Genomic DNA, 15858 nt, shown 5'->3' on the forward strand with positions numbered 1-15858 from the left:
GCGCGAGAACAGCCGTAATACCATCACACGTACAAGAAACCTTTGGATACACCCATGCAGGGGTGCAATAGATCAAGTGAGATCCATGTGTGGGAGATGCACTGCCGCAGATTAAAGTTGCAAATAGAAACGGGGTTATGAAAAATACCAAAACTTGGAATAGACGTGGGTGGCTGTGAGAGAAAATGAAAAAAAGGATTTGGATTTGGATGATCCTAACCCACAAGGAAAAGGAGGTATTATTTATTAGGATAAAAACAAGAGGTGTCATGTTGAGAAACAGGGCAGATTGCATGGATTGAAGGATTACCTTATATCTGGTACAGAGTTGTATTTATTTAGAGGAATATATGTAAGCCCATCTTTTCATCACTATCTGGACAAAGAGTCAGAGCTGAACTAAACCAAAAAAATTATGTTGAGCCTAGCAGTAAACAAGGATCGTTGTGTACATCTGATTCTCTGCAGATGGTTAATGTCTGAGAAAGTTAAAGTACAAAATACCCCCCATGTATCACAGGATTTATAGTATTGTCTGTTATGACCTCTGCCCTCACTCTTCTTTGGCATTATGATAGCACCATTCTCTATAAGTGACATCTATGAGAAAACGTCTTCTCATAGAAGCAGCATGGACATTTGTATACACCAAGCAGTAACCTCCATGGCTGAGAAATGAAGCCAATGCGGAAGTGCTAAAAAAGTCAGTCTCCATAAGCCCCCATGTTAAAATGTCCAACTTCACAGCAGAAATAAACATGTAAAAGACTTAAAGTTATGCATAATTAACAGTGTGGCCACTTTGATTGACAGGCAGGTGTCATTACAGATGGCTTATTCGAGCATCCAAGCACCTTAGATCTGCCGATGATCCACATCTTTGCTGATTTTGTGGCGAAAGAAGTAGTACACTCAACATGGCGGTGGCCATCGGCACATATTTTTAGCTTCAAAGTGGCACTTCGCCTTCAACCTACAGGTGACATCAACCAAGCACTTTCCATTCTTTCTACTGTCATTGGCACATTAGATACAGGTTAAGCCTAAAAGAATAATTTTGCTCAACAGATTTGATAGGAGTGCCTTTTTTCATATCTCTTCATATCTTGGCATTAATATCACCATTTCATTTAAAAACTGAAAGGTGATTCAGATCTGCTTTGCAGCAGCACATTGGTACATTGTGTGTACTATTTCACGTTAGCAGCAGTAACTTATCTAGTGCCTTAAAAAGAAAACAGGTTATCACTTGTTTTGTAGTGTATCTCCTCTGAACGCCTGTCAGTTTTATGAATCGTAATCTGACAAGCTCCACACATAGCAGAGTAAATAAACAGAACAAAGAGAACAGGGATTGCCAGATAGATGAAAAGATGGAGGCAGATAGACAGCCATGGTCAGGGTCTTTAGACCCGTTTCCAAGTTTCATGACATGATGGGTTTGGCTGCCGGAGAAGTGATGAGAAACTGGAAATCAAAGCGACTTGCTTGAAATTCTTTTGTTTGTGATGTGACTGCTGGTTCAGGAATTTCACTTCTGACGGGTAAAACAAATAGGTTAGAAGAGGGCTTAGATTCCTTCTGGGAGCTGTCATTAATATTGCAGATTCATGTCCATATCTACCAACATGCCAGAGAGGATACATCCAATGCTAGACATGCAGTCAAGCTGTGAATAAAAGGTGTTCAGTAGTATTACTGTCGGTGATTGAAGAGCAGAATTCAAAGTCCTGCGCATCAGCACGCTCTATGTCATGTTCTACCTGACAAACTATCATTTTGACGGAACCTGACAGTCATGATAAAAGCTGTTTCTGCGCGCAACAGTCTGTTCGGTCTTTCTTGGTCTTACATCATAATATGCTGTATGTATCGATGCAGAGCCTTTATTAGACTATTTGTCAAAATGTGCAGTGTGCAACGCCCGGCGATTTGTTATGCAAAGGCAGCAGAACGCAGGAAAAAATTGAAATATCAAGCAATACTAGTGTGCTTATGAATGATGGCTAAGGTGAAACAATGGCTTTTTTCGCCTGGAAGTAAACCCTTCACAATGACATTTTCTTTTGTTGTCGTCTTGGTGCTTGAACTTTGTAATTGAGTTGCATGTTCAGCAAAATCAAGCATGACTAACACGTGGAGGAAAGTCTACACATAATTAATGCTACACTGGTGATTACTTTGTGAGCTTGACACTCGAGATTTGCAATGACACAGTTCTGTGAGTTACACAGCGCGAATGCTGCTACTATTACTGTGTTGTAATAGCCTGAACACACACAAATGGCTCAGAATACAAGCTTCTGCTCTCTTTATTCAGGAGGGAGTCAGAGTCACTCACCTCTGGATAAAAGCAAATCTACTTACATTTATTAAACGGACAGCGACGGACAATAACAGCAGGAGTCCAAACACCTCCAACCTCTGTTTGAAATATGCATAAATTCATTGAATTCATTATACTGTAAATGCCAAGTAAAACCACACCACACATCATCTAATGTGTGACTCACCTAAATGCAACAAGAAATGAGAGTGTTGAGAGCTAAATTAAAGCAGAGTTAAATAGAAGATTAATGGACTGTCTGTCTGCTACAGTAACCCTGGTTTCCACTTCACAAGCAATTAATGCATAATACTAAAAGCTTTCCATCCTCCTCTTTACATACACATTATGAACCGGTGTTTAGAAAAAACATAAATAGAAAAGGTATTAAAAAAGTTTTTAGGTTAAAGTTGGTGGTTTATTTCTGCCCCCTGCAATATAACCCCTCCACTCCATCAGAAAGACAAGAGAAACAGAAAAGCCTTCGTTTAGGAACAGACAGTCCTGGATCAGCTGAAGTCTTTGCACTCCAATCTAATTTCCACATTTGCTGTCATGACACAAATAGTGCGGCCAAAGAATGATTTCAGGTCGAGAGGACTTAATCGCTGCTAAGCTTTGCTGCCACAGCACGACAGGCACCCATACAATAATCAACAGTCTTGTGTTGTTTCAGTCGATGTGACTTTCTGAAGTGAGTTGTGATATTTTTAGACTCAATGTCTTTGATTTTGAGTAATTAATAAAATAAAATACATGTTTACTATGTTGTGTACATATGTGAAGGCTCTGGACCTATCCTTAATAATGCATCATGCTGAATACACTTGGACAAAGTAAAATAAGATCTTTTATAGACATTGTTTTGGTTCTGCTCAAACATTTCTTGGGGGAGTTATGTTGGAGAAATTTAGACTTTATTATTACAATCTTCGGGGGCGACTTTGGCTCAGTCCGTGGAGACTTTGCATAGGGATTGGAAGGTGGCCAGCTTAAATCCAGCTCGGACCATGTTATGGAACGTAGACTGGTAGCTGGAGAGGTGCCAGTTGACCTCCTGGGCATTGCCGAGGTGCCCTTGAGCAAACCAAACCCCTAACTGTTGACGCTGCTCTGACAGACCTACTCTAATGTGTGTGTATATTTTGGGCCTACTAACAACAGAGTGTAACTTGAGTTTACTCATGTGGGAATAAAGTATATAAAAACTTTATTAAAGTAAATAAAATAATTAAAAAAATAAAATTTCTATACTGCAATTAGAAAACGTCCTGATGTAATCTATGTCATATAATATATATATAATATATATATATATATCATATTATATATATATATACAAAAACATATTCAAAACAACAGTCCATGCTGCTGTTCATCATCCACTTCTGTAGTTTAACGCAGACAACACTACACTTGATAGAATCTGATACACACATACACACTCACGCTCGACTACTACAACCCAGTTTAAGTGCAGAGCATGACCTGCTCATGGTGTCCATGTATCACTGATGATGCAGGGTGACATCAATGACTCTTCTCTCCAGTGAATTTCTTACCTGTCAGTCAGCATAGCCTCATGTTCACTCCTCTTGGTTCATTTGTAATCAGTTAGTTCAAACATAAAATGAAACCAGAGCTAAAAGGCAACATTAGATCATTTTTTCATTTCATCTAGACCAAACAACCTGAAGTAAAGTGACATTAGAAAGCAGCGGTACTTACTGGATTGGGCAGTTCTGGCCTCAATAGGCTGAGTAAAGACTCCTAAACCCATGTCAGATCTTGCTGCCAGGGAAAACATGTAAAGTGTGTCTGGCTTTAGACCATCAACTGCATAGAAGCCTGCTGGATTGAAAGTGACACGATGCTGTGGAGAGATGAAAACCATGAGAGCATTATCACACACACAAATGATCCGCGGTACAGTCCGAAGAAATAAAAACGACATAGAAATAAAAATGCAGCTAAATTGGTTTTAAATGTAATTTGAAACCATGTCTGGTGGTAATATGATTTATTAAAATGAAATATATTAACACAAATATGTAAATCAGCTTCATATACATACATAAAATATATGCATATGCAAAGTAACACGCACAAAACAACATTCATCCATCCCATCAAACTAACTCATTGGAGGGGAAGTTTTTAAGGTGGTATTTACCTTGTCTGTGGGATTGTTGGCCTCCCAGTAGAGCAGTTCAAAGCTAATGATGGGGTCCTGGACAGGCCAAAGCCACGACAGCATGATGCGTGAGTCCAGCTCGGCCTCGGCCTCAAAATCAGATGGCTGAGCTGGAACTGCAGGCAGAAACAGAAAGGTGAAGAGACTAAAGACAAAGGCAGTGAAGAGCATCTTCAGAGGCGGAAATACAAAATAAGGGAGAAGCCAAGTATGCTGACCAACATTCACAACAGCAAGCAAACAGAAATGGCATGAAGGATGTCGCCACCTTAAAATCCTCTCAGGTGATGTCAGTAAGCTAAGAATGAAATTTACCAACACGCGTCTCGTCTATAAGTGACAGAAAGTTACTGAGGCATGTAATGCTAACATGGCTAACAACACAGCCCCTCCCAGCACCATTTTTTACAGCCGGACTGGGAAAAAGACCAGAAAATTCTAATTACAGCAAAGTACAGTGGTGATGAGGTGAGACAGAAACCTTAAGAACTGATCAGCGAACAGCTTTGACTCCTGTCAATCAAGCAAAAGCACATGGTACCTTTTTTAAAAAACAAACAAACAAGCAAATAAAACCTTTTTTTATAAGGCTGCACTACTTTTATAATGAAGCTCCCTCATGACATGCATCGAGACATAAAAACACTGATACTGACTGATATATCTTTGTGTTCAATGTGTGTTTGGTTCAGCTGTTTTCCATTAAAAACAGCTTGTAAATGTGTGTTCCGTCAGACAGAGTGACAGTCACTGTCAGTTTCACGCAGATTTTTCTCACACAGATTTTACGTTAAGAAAAGAGCACCGGCATCTGAACAGCTCTTTCTATTAACCGATTACTTTGTATTTGAATCAGCAACCTGAGACAAATAAGTGTGTTTTAAGATCAGTGATGATGACACATTGTTCTGAACATCTTTACATTAATTGCAGCGATGTGCTGATGAAACAGTGGGTAGAAAGACTAGAAAGACTATTTTTATCAGCCTGAGTGCTGAAGTATTCCACAGATGAATAAAGTGGGTCAGCTGAATTTGGGTGCCTTTATCTTCTATTGCAGCCCTGTTGCGATGTCATGTTTCTTCCAGCCAAGCACAGTAAGCTGAAAACATTGAAAAAAACAAACAAAAAAAACTCTCTGTGAATGAAATACTATTATTATTCTTCTATGTGCATGCATCCACTTTGTTCTTGAGGATAAAGGGTATGAGACCTTCCGATTACGCACACACCCACACATAACCATAGATGCTCCTTGTACTATACATTACCTGACGTGTTCATCTCGGCTGGTGAATATTTGACAGGCTAATGTTTCACATTACAGCTCTGTTTTTCTGCAATTTCAAAATGATGGGAGTGCAGCACAGTGTGACTACATTTATCCCACACAGTTCTGCTGCTACCAGTAACTTCTCGCATGGCTGCACTACACAGGCACACACACATTTAACACTAGTGCAGTACATGTGTCGCTCGATGCAAACAGTCACGAATCAATCAGAATCACACCCCTCTCTAATTGCACAATAATTATGAAAGTCATGGAAGTCTAATGCTACACGCAGCATTGTTGTTACATACAGTGTTTTGTCACAGTGCCCCAGCACCAGAGGTGCAATGAAATCACAAAAACGATTTGCTTTTGGATAATGTTTTGGTTCGTGAAGAAAAAAACATCATCAGTCTGTAAAGAAATGAATTCACTGATGGTTTTCTCGTCGGTAGCCCTTCAATTCCCTTTGAGCATTGCATTGTGGGACATTGTGTATGTCAGCAGCACAGTCAGAAGGTGTGTCTTAGGCATGCACAGTGACAGTTTGAAGTAGGGTTGTCAAAGGTATCGATAATTTGACAGATCTACAATCCGAACCAGCCATGTGTGATTGATTTTTTACATTTTTTCTATTAACTAGAGGATAATCTCCACCTAACTCTATGAAGTGATAAGTGCAGAAATAAACATATCAAATGAAATATAAGTACATTTGTTTCTGAAAAAGGCTTGTAGCAACCAATAATGTAATAACGTCCAATAATCCCTGCCGATAACGTAATCATTTTGACCATTTTAAATGTAATAACATGTCAATAATGTAATAACTTAGTAATAACTAGAGCGATTAGACTTTTTCATCTAACACTGAGCAAACACATGTAGGTCACATGACCACTGTCCTCTTCTTGAATTCTAGCACATTCCACTAAGTGATCTAAGTACCATATACACTTCACAGTAAATTATTAAATAATATTCCTCCATACATGAAATTATGGAGATTTTTTAAAAAGTTATTGGCTTTATTACATTTAAAATGGCCCAAATTATTACGTTATTGGCAGGTATTACATTATTGGACTGTGTGTGTGCAGGGGAAGAGAAGGAAAAGCAAGGTGAGCAGGTTAAAGAATTCTGTGAGTAAACACTAAAATAAGGTGAAGAATTAAAATGGTAACATAAAAAATAATCTACTACAAATATGTTAATGTATTCAAATGAATATAAAGCTGCCACAGTTTGACTGTCATTCTGTGGGAAACTCTGGAGCTCAATGCGTGTTCAGTGCCTCACCGTTTATGTAGCAGCACTGTGTGCAGGTTGTTAAAAAAAACATGTTCTTATTTTTTTGTGACTTGTTTCTTTTTGCCGGGGTATCACAAAAGGTATTGAGTATCATTTTTAATACTGAATACAGAAGTTTACAATTCTGTTCTCCAATCCTTAGTTTGGAGGACACTTTCTTTTGTCAGTTTTGTGTCACTAAGTGTGTATATTGAGACTGAGCTACAGTTAGTGAAGCCAAAGAGCCAGATAATAAAAGAGTTGGTGGAGACCAAATCAGAGCTAAAATGGGAGGGAATATTAGATGAGATTCAAAGGAATGATGTTGTTCTGTGTCTGCTGGGTGTGGCTGTTTGCTGGCACATTTTCCTAGTACATCTTCATAAGGTGATAATATGTCACTGTTTTGTTTACTGCTTGTTCCACTTCATTTAAGTGGCCATAAAGAATTAAGTAACACTGTGAATGCAGGACTTTTGTCCTGTATGTAATGGAGTATTTTTTTTACATTTCATTCAATCAATGATTTGAATATTTCGAACATCACATCAGTGTTCCTGTGACCAACTCTGGGACGCTGTTTTAAATGTGACTGCAGCAGCTTCAGAGTTTTCTTGTTTCATTGCTTTGTGACATAGTGAGAATGTTCTCACCTCCCTGCTGCGTCTTGATCTGCAGAACATCAGAGGGAGGCCCATCTCCCACAGATGTGAAGCCCAGCACCCTCAGGCTGTAGGTGATATCTGTGGTGAGGCCTGAGATGGTGGTGAGCTGGCTGTCATCTGTGTTGTGTTTCTGCCAGGCGCTGAGCGGGGCGTCGTGCTCCGAGCTGTAGTATACTCTGTAGCCACGGATTTGGCCGTTGGGCTCATCTGGAGGTTCCCACTGGACCAGCATGGTGCTGGAACTGAGCATGCGCGCCTGGACGTGGAGAGGAGGTGATGAGGGCGCTTGCTCACTCGTACGAGTGTCCACAATACCGCTGGGAGGCCCTCGGCCGACATTGTTCACAGCCATGACGCGAAACTCATATTCGGAGAAGGGGCTGAGGCCACCAATGCTGTAGCGGGTTGTGGCCACTCCGTCTACTTCCTGGAAGCCGTTATCAGACAGTTTGGCACGGTACTGGATAACATAGTAGGAGACCGGTTCTGGGTTGCCAGAGTCCCAGGTCAGGGTGACACTGGTGGCTGTGGTTTCTGTCACAATGAGGGAGGTGGGCTGCTTGGGTAGGGCTGTTGGAGAGAGGACACACACAAGAGAGTCAGACAAACAAGCCTCAGCAATCTCCTTTTCTTTACCTCTCTCTGACATGAGGGTCAGGCACAAGAACACCCACTGGAGTATCTGGAGCTCTTCAACGCAGACAGTCTAACTATTATTATCATTCAGGAGCCTGTCTGTACTCTCCTAATCGGCACAGGGCCAGCAGGCTGAGGACATGTATTATTTTACCAGTCAGGTGGGTGCAAGTGTTCTTATGTAAATCCATCTATAGTCTACAGAACCAGAGCTAAGGATCATCAGAGGTGCATACTGTATATTTAATGTAGCCACACTTTCTACATAATTTATAGATATAACAAAAGTATTTTTCATATGACGCCCACCAGGTGTGATGGAGCAAAATTCTGATTCATGCGCACAAAGGAATAAATTGTTGCAAATCTATCTACATTTGCACCTGTGCATTACTTGTACATTCATTTTATGCTATGTTAATGGATTGTTCAACGGATGTTAAAGATAACAACAGGCAGACAAACAAAATTTTACATTTCGATTTGATTATCCATCGTCTGACAAACGTCACTGTTCATTTTTCACGCCTGTAGGCTAGTGGTGGGCGGATCGATCCAAACAATGGTATTGGTATTGATCGTTACCAGTGTAATAATGTGGATACTTTAGTGTCTCTTTTGCAGTTTTATCAAAGAAGCAACCTGACTGTCCTGTGTCTGTGTAAGTGCTGCTTTCAAGTGCCGCTCCTGTCACAGCGCCGATCAGGCACCCCTATTGTGTTTTGGTGTTGTACCGTCACAAGTGGAGCCAGACAAATAAGCAAGCGAGCAGGCACAGTAAAGCCGGGCCCAACCAGCAGGGATTTCTCAAATATAATATTTGGGTCTTTCTCCTTTGGTTGTCCAGGACCACATCAAGTGCCCCGAATGTGGGACACTTGAACGGGACCCTGGGCGCACACATGTGGAGGTGCTGCTGCAGTACTCGCTGCGAGGTGCCAGGTTTCACCTCAGAGGGAGGTGAAACCTGTGCAGCACCTCCTTTTCAGAATTGCTGAGGTCTTTCTTACGTCTTAAGTCCACTGCTCCATGATTTCATCTTCAACTTTTTTTTTCTTACTTTCTGTCTGTGCACACAGTCCTGCAGTCTCGTGCCCATTTATAGGGATTTGTGGGGAGCTTACTTATCCTAATTACGTAAAACTGGCCCACCCTTTCAGCTGAAGAGGACAATGGCATTCATCATTAGATGAATGCAGGTGCGAACACTTCTGCAGTTTTAGAACAGTTTTTTTGATGAATCTGACTTCTTAGGACCTTTCTCAAGTACAAATTTAAGAAAAAAAAAACTGAATGAGGCCAGTTATCTCATTAGTGCACATGAATGATTAATTCAAGCACAAATTAACAAATCTGGGGGCACAATTTTGTAATTTTTTTGCGCATAAATGAATCATTCAAAAGCATGAAATAGTAATGTGTGCATGAGTTCATTGGATTATTGATTTGTGGACACAAACAGGGGCTCTCTGACATCACTGTGATGTCTGGAAGAAAAAAGCGTAGATTTGTACGTCCAGTAGAGCAGTGATTTTCTCCATTCACTCTTCAGTTTATAGAAGCTAATTTCAGAAAGTTATTATTGTTCATTTAAATAATGTTGTTGCCTTGGTGTGGACAAAAAAATGACTCCTTATAATGTAGAGACAGCCAGCTCATGCTGTATGAGAAATTGTATGTTTAAGGCTTGAATGTAACGAGACAAGGTATCTCGCAAAAGCTACAAAACCAGCAGGAAAAACCTGAAATTACATGATTTAAAGGTCTAGTGTGTAGGTTTTAAAGGCATCTGGCGATTTAGTTGCGTATTGCAACCCGCTCGCCTCAGCCTCACCTTCCTAGCGTGTAGGAGAAACTACAGTGGTTATGAAAAGTGTGAGAAATGTTAAAGGTCCTCTTTAGAGCAAATGTATATCTGTTTGGGCTACTGTAGAAACATGGTGGTTTAACATTGTGGACTTCGTGGACCTGCTGCATTTATATATAAAAAAAGGCTTTATAAAAGACTCATTCAAGTTACACTAATGGAAATATAGTATATAGAAAACTAAACTCAAACATCATCGTCCTCCTCTCTAATATATTCCTTTCCTCTGGCAGAAATGAAACATTCCTGATATGGATATTTTCAGATTTCAAGTCTCCTGTTTTATTCTTCTTCTGCCTCAAGCAGCAGCTCATCAGAGTTTACTTTCTTCAACTGACTTCCACCCAATGAATTATGAGTGATAATGCTCACACACATCTGCGGGAACATAACTTTATTATAGCAAATGTTTATTTAAAAGATTTTTGTACACATACACATTAGCCTCATAATGGAGGTAGTTATGGTCTTCTTGCCTCAAGGATCTAAAGCACTGACTCACTGCTCCTTGCACTATGAAATCCATCTTCAACCTAGAGTAATCAAAATCCTACTAATTCATCTTTTTTTTTCTTGATCACAGTTATTAATACAATATGAATGTATCTACTTTTTCTTTTAGTAAATGTAAAAACTTCCATCACTGTTTTAACTGTACACTCACTGTGTAACTGGAATACTTGACTTCATGTTTCTGTTAATGCATTCTGCGTTTTGCTGAGGCCATCACACAGAGGATTAGAGAACAGCAGATCACTTTGTTAATGAACAGTTAATGGAACCCTGCTTTCATACTGCGGCTTCTTATCAGGCCGTCCAAACATGTTTGAATACTGATATCAGTGGCGCACTGTCAGGGGAAATCTTATATCTGACCTAACTGTGACTGTCTCACAGGGTCAACCAGAAAGAGACCTTCATTAAAGGGTCAGTTCACACAAATTACAAGAAGACATATCTGCTCGCTTGTCATTGGTTGTCATGTGCATTGGGTTTTAAGATATCCACCTTTGAGAAATGCATTAAAAAATCAATTAAAACCCTTTGAAACAACATCCTGGTCACTCTGGACAATAAACACCCCTCACTGTCAACAGTTTTCGACTATTTCCTGTAAAAGTAATCCATAAGAAAACTGATGACAACAGAGATTTTCACAGTGACTCTTCATATCACCACAAACCTGCTCAGAAACCAGCAGTGGGTGCAGTACATGTTTTTGAATGTAAATCCTACTCGGTAATTGACAGTACAGTACAGTTGTGTATTGTCTGCGTAGCTATAGAATTCAATGTTATGACTTCTAATAATTTTGCCGAGTGGGAGCATGTAGATGTTGAACAGAAGGGACCCTAAGATAGAACCTGGAGGGACTCCACAGGCAATAATATTTACATCTGATAAGAAATCACCCAGTGTCACAGTGAAGTCCCGCCCAGTCAGATATGACCTGAACCAATTCAAAGCCACACCCGAGAGGCCAACCCAATTTTCAAGTCTGTTCAGTGAAATATTATGATCAACTGTATCAAAAGCTGCACTAAGATCAAGTAGGACCAAAACACAGAGTCTGTTTGAATCATTATTGGTTCTAATGTCATTTAGTACTTTGACCAGTGTAGTTTCTGTGCTATGGTGCTCTCTAAAACCAGACTGATAGATATTATTAATTGTAATAAAATTATTATTTTGTTTAAAACTATTAATAACGAGATGTAGAGAGTCAGTCACATGAGAAGGTGTGCACCGCATGCTGCAGGTTAGCACACAGCATTAGGCTCTTATTTGGATGGATCCCATCATGTTTAGTCACGATCCCAGAACAAGTTAAAATTGTCAATAAGACCAAAGTTGTAGATCCTGCTGGTGGATAGGAGTTAAGTGTGAAGGCTGAGGAGTCTACTAAAACGGCCAGCTCCACGACCCACAGTTGGGATGGGGCCAGATATGAAAACAGACTTTCCACAGTTCTTTAGAGCGTCAAAAAGGAGTTTAAAATCATTTTTAGTGCACTCAAACTCCTGATGGGTGGTGTCATTCATTCCCACATGAACAATGATCCTTTTAATCAACGTCGAGTCACCAATGATCAGCGTGGTGGGAGGAAAGAGGGGGCGGTGGGATGAGATGCGTGGGCTGTCTGGACAATGCTGAAGACGCTCTGTTGATACTGCCTCTCTCGGCTTAGAAGTTGATAGCCCAGAGCGGGGGGTCTGTGCAGGTGGACAGAGGCGAGGAGACTGCTTCAGACTTGCCGCCAGGGAGACCCCCAGAGATATGTGAGATATGTTTTGACTGGGCAGTGGCAACCGAGACAAAGCCCTAGATCAGCTGGTCTCAGGGCTCAGACTCAAGTCGATGAATGTTATTCTTCAACTGTGAGTAAGAAATGATGCAGTCCACGCACACAGCCATGACAGTTGGTACTGTCCAAGTAAGATTTAAAAATAACAAAATAAAAAATTGGTACTGTCCAAGTAAGATTTAAAAATAACAAAATAAAAAATAAAATAAGTTGAGTTAAAATAATCCAGTGATCGGTAAAAGCATTAAAAGCAGGTTTTGTTTGGCCGAGTAGTGGCGTGTGAGTCCATGTTGATATCGAACTGATCTATCACCAACTAGTATCCATCAAAGGTGTAAGGGTTAGAATCTTCTTTAGCCCATTAAGAAGTGTTAGTAGAAACAGAGAGGGCAAAACGACATGATTAAAACAAAGGCTGAAAACTATATAAAAAGTCAGAGTCGGGTTAGAGCACCTGTTTACTGGAATTACTAATCTACACTTATTTCTTCCAGACATCACAGTGAAGTCAGAGAGGCCCTGTTTGTGTGCTATTTCTCTTAACGTTGGGAAGTTCTAGGACAGGATTAAAAAGAGAGCAGTGTTGTCCTCTTTATTGGGAAAACTGGTGCCAATATTTTTTTTCCTACAGGAAACTCATTCATGTGATACAGACGGTACATTTTGGAAAGGCCAGCGGGGATCAAGCATACTTTTCTCATGCCTGTCATCACTCTGCAGGGGCCGTTCTCTTCCTGAACTAATTGACAGAAAATGTCACTTCTGAAGATGGCAGAAGGATTACGGCCCTTTTAAAACTAACTCTAACTCTCTTATGGATATGCTCACAGTGGGGTAGACCAGTTCACTTTATTCAAAGTTCAAGGATTTACATGATAAATGTAAAGTACAGGAGGGGACTTTAATGATGATCCAATCTAGGAAAGATCTATGGTTACCTTCTTGCTTACAATATATATCTTAAGTTTCATTGCTGTGTTCCTTTTTCAGATTATCAAACAATGTCTATGCATTTAGTTGGCTCTTATATTAATAATAATAAATTACCTAGACATCAGAAGCTAAATAATAACTTACAACTATGGAAATAGTTTAGGTTTTATTAAAATAAAAATAAGTTTATGCTTCTAAAGGAGCATTTAAACAATCCAAGATGGTTGGAAAATGTTAGAGTTTGAAAATGAACCACATTAGTACTCATCCCAAACAAACAAATAAACAAACAGCAGAACATGTTGGTTGTTTTTTACAAAAAGTAATAAAAATCGAACTGAAAAGCTGTGTGTTGTGTTCACTGTCACAGAAGAGAAATAAAAAAATCCCTGTTTATGTGATATCACTACAGCATCTTCTCAAGCTAGTCAGTTAGAAGCTACAAGTCAAATTAAACTAGCCTGAAACCACAAAATGATCTAAACTCAATGACCCTCTTCTGCTAGAGGCAGGTAAGAGGTAGAGCGAATCAGATGATCAGTGGTTAAATCCTCGGCTCCTCCAGCCTCCCGAAGCCTTCAGTGTGAATCGCTGCATCTCCCAAAAACTGTTCATTTGGCATCTTGCATTGCAGCCAATGTCGTCAGTATGTTAATGTGTGTGTGAATGGGTGAATGAGTCACAGAGGCGCTATATAAATAGTCGATTTACCACTTAATGTACTAGTTTTGATTTCTTTTTCTAGGATGATTTTTTTGTCATATATACTGATACTGTATGAAGGACAAAAAAAATGACAGGTATAAATACATACAGGCAGACCTCAACAGAGAGTACTTCTGACCTTTGACAGTGATCTGGGCCGTGGTCTCGATCATGCCCAGGGAGGATATGGCCACACAGGTGTAGTTGGCAGACTGCCGGATGTTGGTGAGCTCCAGGACGTTACGTCCAATCGGCATCTCCTCCTCCCGGGTCAGCTCCACCTCGCCGCTCATCCACTTGACATAAGGCATGGGAGCACCAACCGCAACGCAGGTCAGGTTGACGCTGCCACCGGGCATCACCTCGTGATTGGTGGGAGGGATGGAGAAACGGGGAGGCACGCGACGCACTGCAGGGGTAAAGAAAGGGATTGTGAGAGGACACAGGGGAGGAGAATGAAAGGGGGGGGGGGATCACTGGACCACTGATCTGACTTCATCTTTGACTGGCCTGGCTTGTACTGTGCAACAGTGTGTGTGAACTGGTCAGGACTGATGAGCCTGAATAAAATTAGCATCAACCTGGTGGAGTTTTATTGTCCCATCGTACTCTGCAGTCTGTTTTACACTATTTCATGAATCTTCATGAAATATTTGATGTCCACAGTAACTTAAATCTTAAAGACAGTTTTAGAGTTATAGAGTCAGTGTAATTTCAGACAGTGTTCTTACCCCATGCTTTAACTTAAGATTTTTTAGTCTAATACACTTATGTTATGTTGGTTTATAAGAAGAATATTAACTGTCTTTTGCATAATTTAGCACATAATACTACTTCCAAGCAGGCAAATGTTTTTATTCATTTTTAATCCATTATCAGTAAACACGATGATTAATTTTCATTTTGTGATAAAGTTACTTCATTGCCTGCTCTAAGGAACAGAGGTTAATGTAACTCTGACTGCGGAAGGAACTGTGTTCGCTGTCATGGATAACGTCCTGTAAGTAAGTCTAGCAATGACTAGAAAACACTGGCTCCCAGAGAGGTAGTAAAAAAAAAATCCATCTTGGCCAGATGAGAAACTGAAAGTTGTGCCTTTATTCCCGTCTGTATGGTTCTTTATGTCTCATCTCGAAGACTTTTGCCTTTAAATGTGCTTGGACAACATTTCCATCTATCATAAACCTTGAGCATCTTGGTCTCAGCCCTCTTTTCTACAGTCTGGGACCAACAGACTAAGTCTGGCTTGCTCTCTCTGAGCCCCATGGTATTGATATGGCATTACCAGATATTATGCAAGCTCTTTCTTGCTAGATGTGAAATTAGGACGCGCCATCTTCACTTAAAAAATGGAATAAAGTGAGAGTCTGTGCCTTGTGGCGGGTAGCTGGATTTCTCTGGAGTATCAGAGGTTTCCTGCTGGGCTGCAGGGATTGAGTCTACTGTGCTGCTAGTCAAAAGCACTTCCATCACATCCCAATGCTGAGGCACAAAGTGTGCTGAGAGAACACTGAAGGATTCTCCCCTATTGTTAACGCTCTTCCTTAGAAATCTCCCTTAAGTGCTGGGATCTGCTTCCTCATTAAAGTACATCTGAATTAGTACAACAGTACTGTGTGAGCATTAAATATGCAGACAGCTCTGTTGTATAAGTGAAGTCCTCG

General features: G+C 40.3%; 1 protein-coding gene across 13 annotated transcripts in view; it reads right to left on the bottom strand.

Moving 5' to 3' along the window:
• ptprfa (protein tyrosine phosphatase receptor type Fa) overlaps window positions 1-15858 on the bottom strand; it is a 291110-nt gene that overhangs the window by 95988 nt on the left and 179264 nt on the right. For all 13 annotated transcript variants that reach the window (XM_027289990.1, XM_027289989.1, XM_027289987.1 and 10 more), the window contains 4 exons: window positions 14334-14603; window positions 7737-8318; window positions 4500-4636; window positions 4055-4199 (listed from right to left, as the gene is read on the bottom strand). In XM_027289990.1, coding sequence (XP_027145791.1) covers window positions 4055-4199; window positions 4500-4636; window positions 7737-8318; window positions 14334-14603 — 1134 coding nt within the window. The remainder of the gene's footprint in view (window positions 1-4054; window positions 4200-4499; window positions 4637-7736; window positions 8319-14333; window positions 14604-15858) is intronic.

Source organism: Larimichthys crocea, chromosome XVII (assembly GCF_000972845.2).
Source record: "Larimichthys crocea isolate SSNF chromosome XVII, L_crocea_2.0, whole genome shotgun sequence".
Classification (NCBI taxonomy): domain Eukaryota; kingdom Metazoa; phylum Chordata; class Actinopteri; family Sciaenidae; genus Larimichthys; species Larimichthys crocea.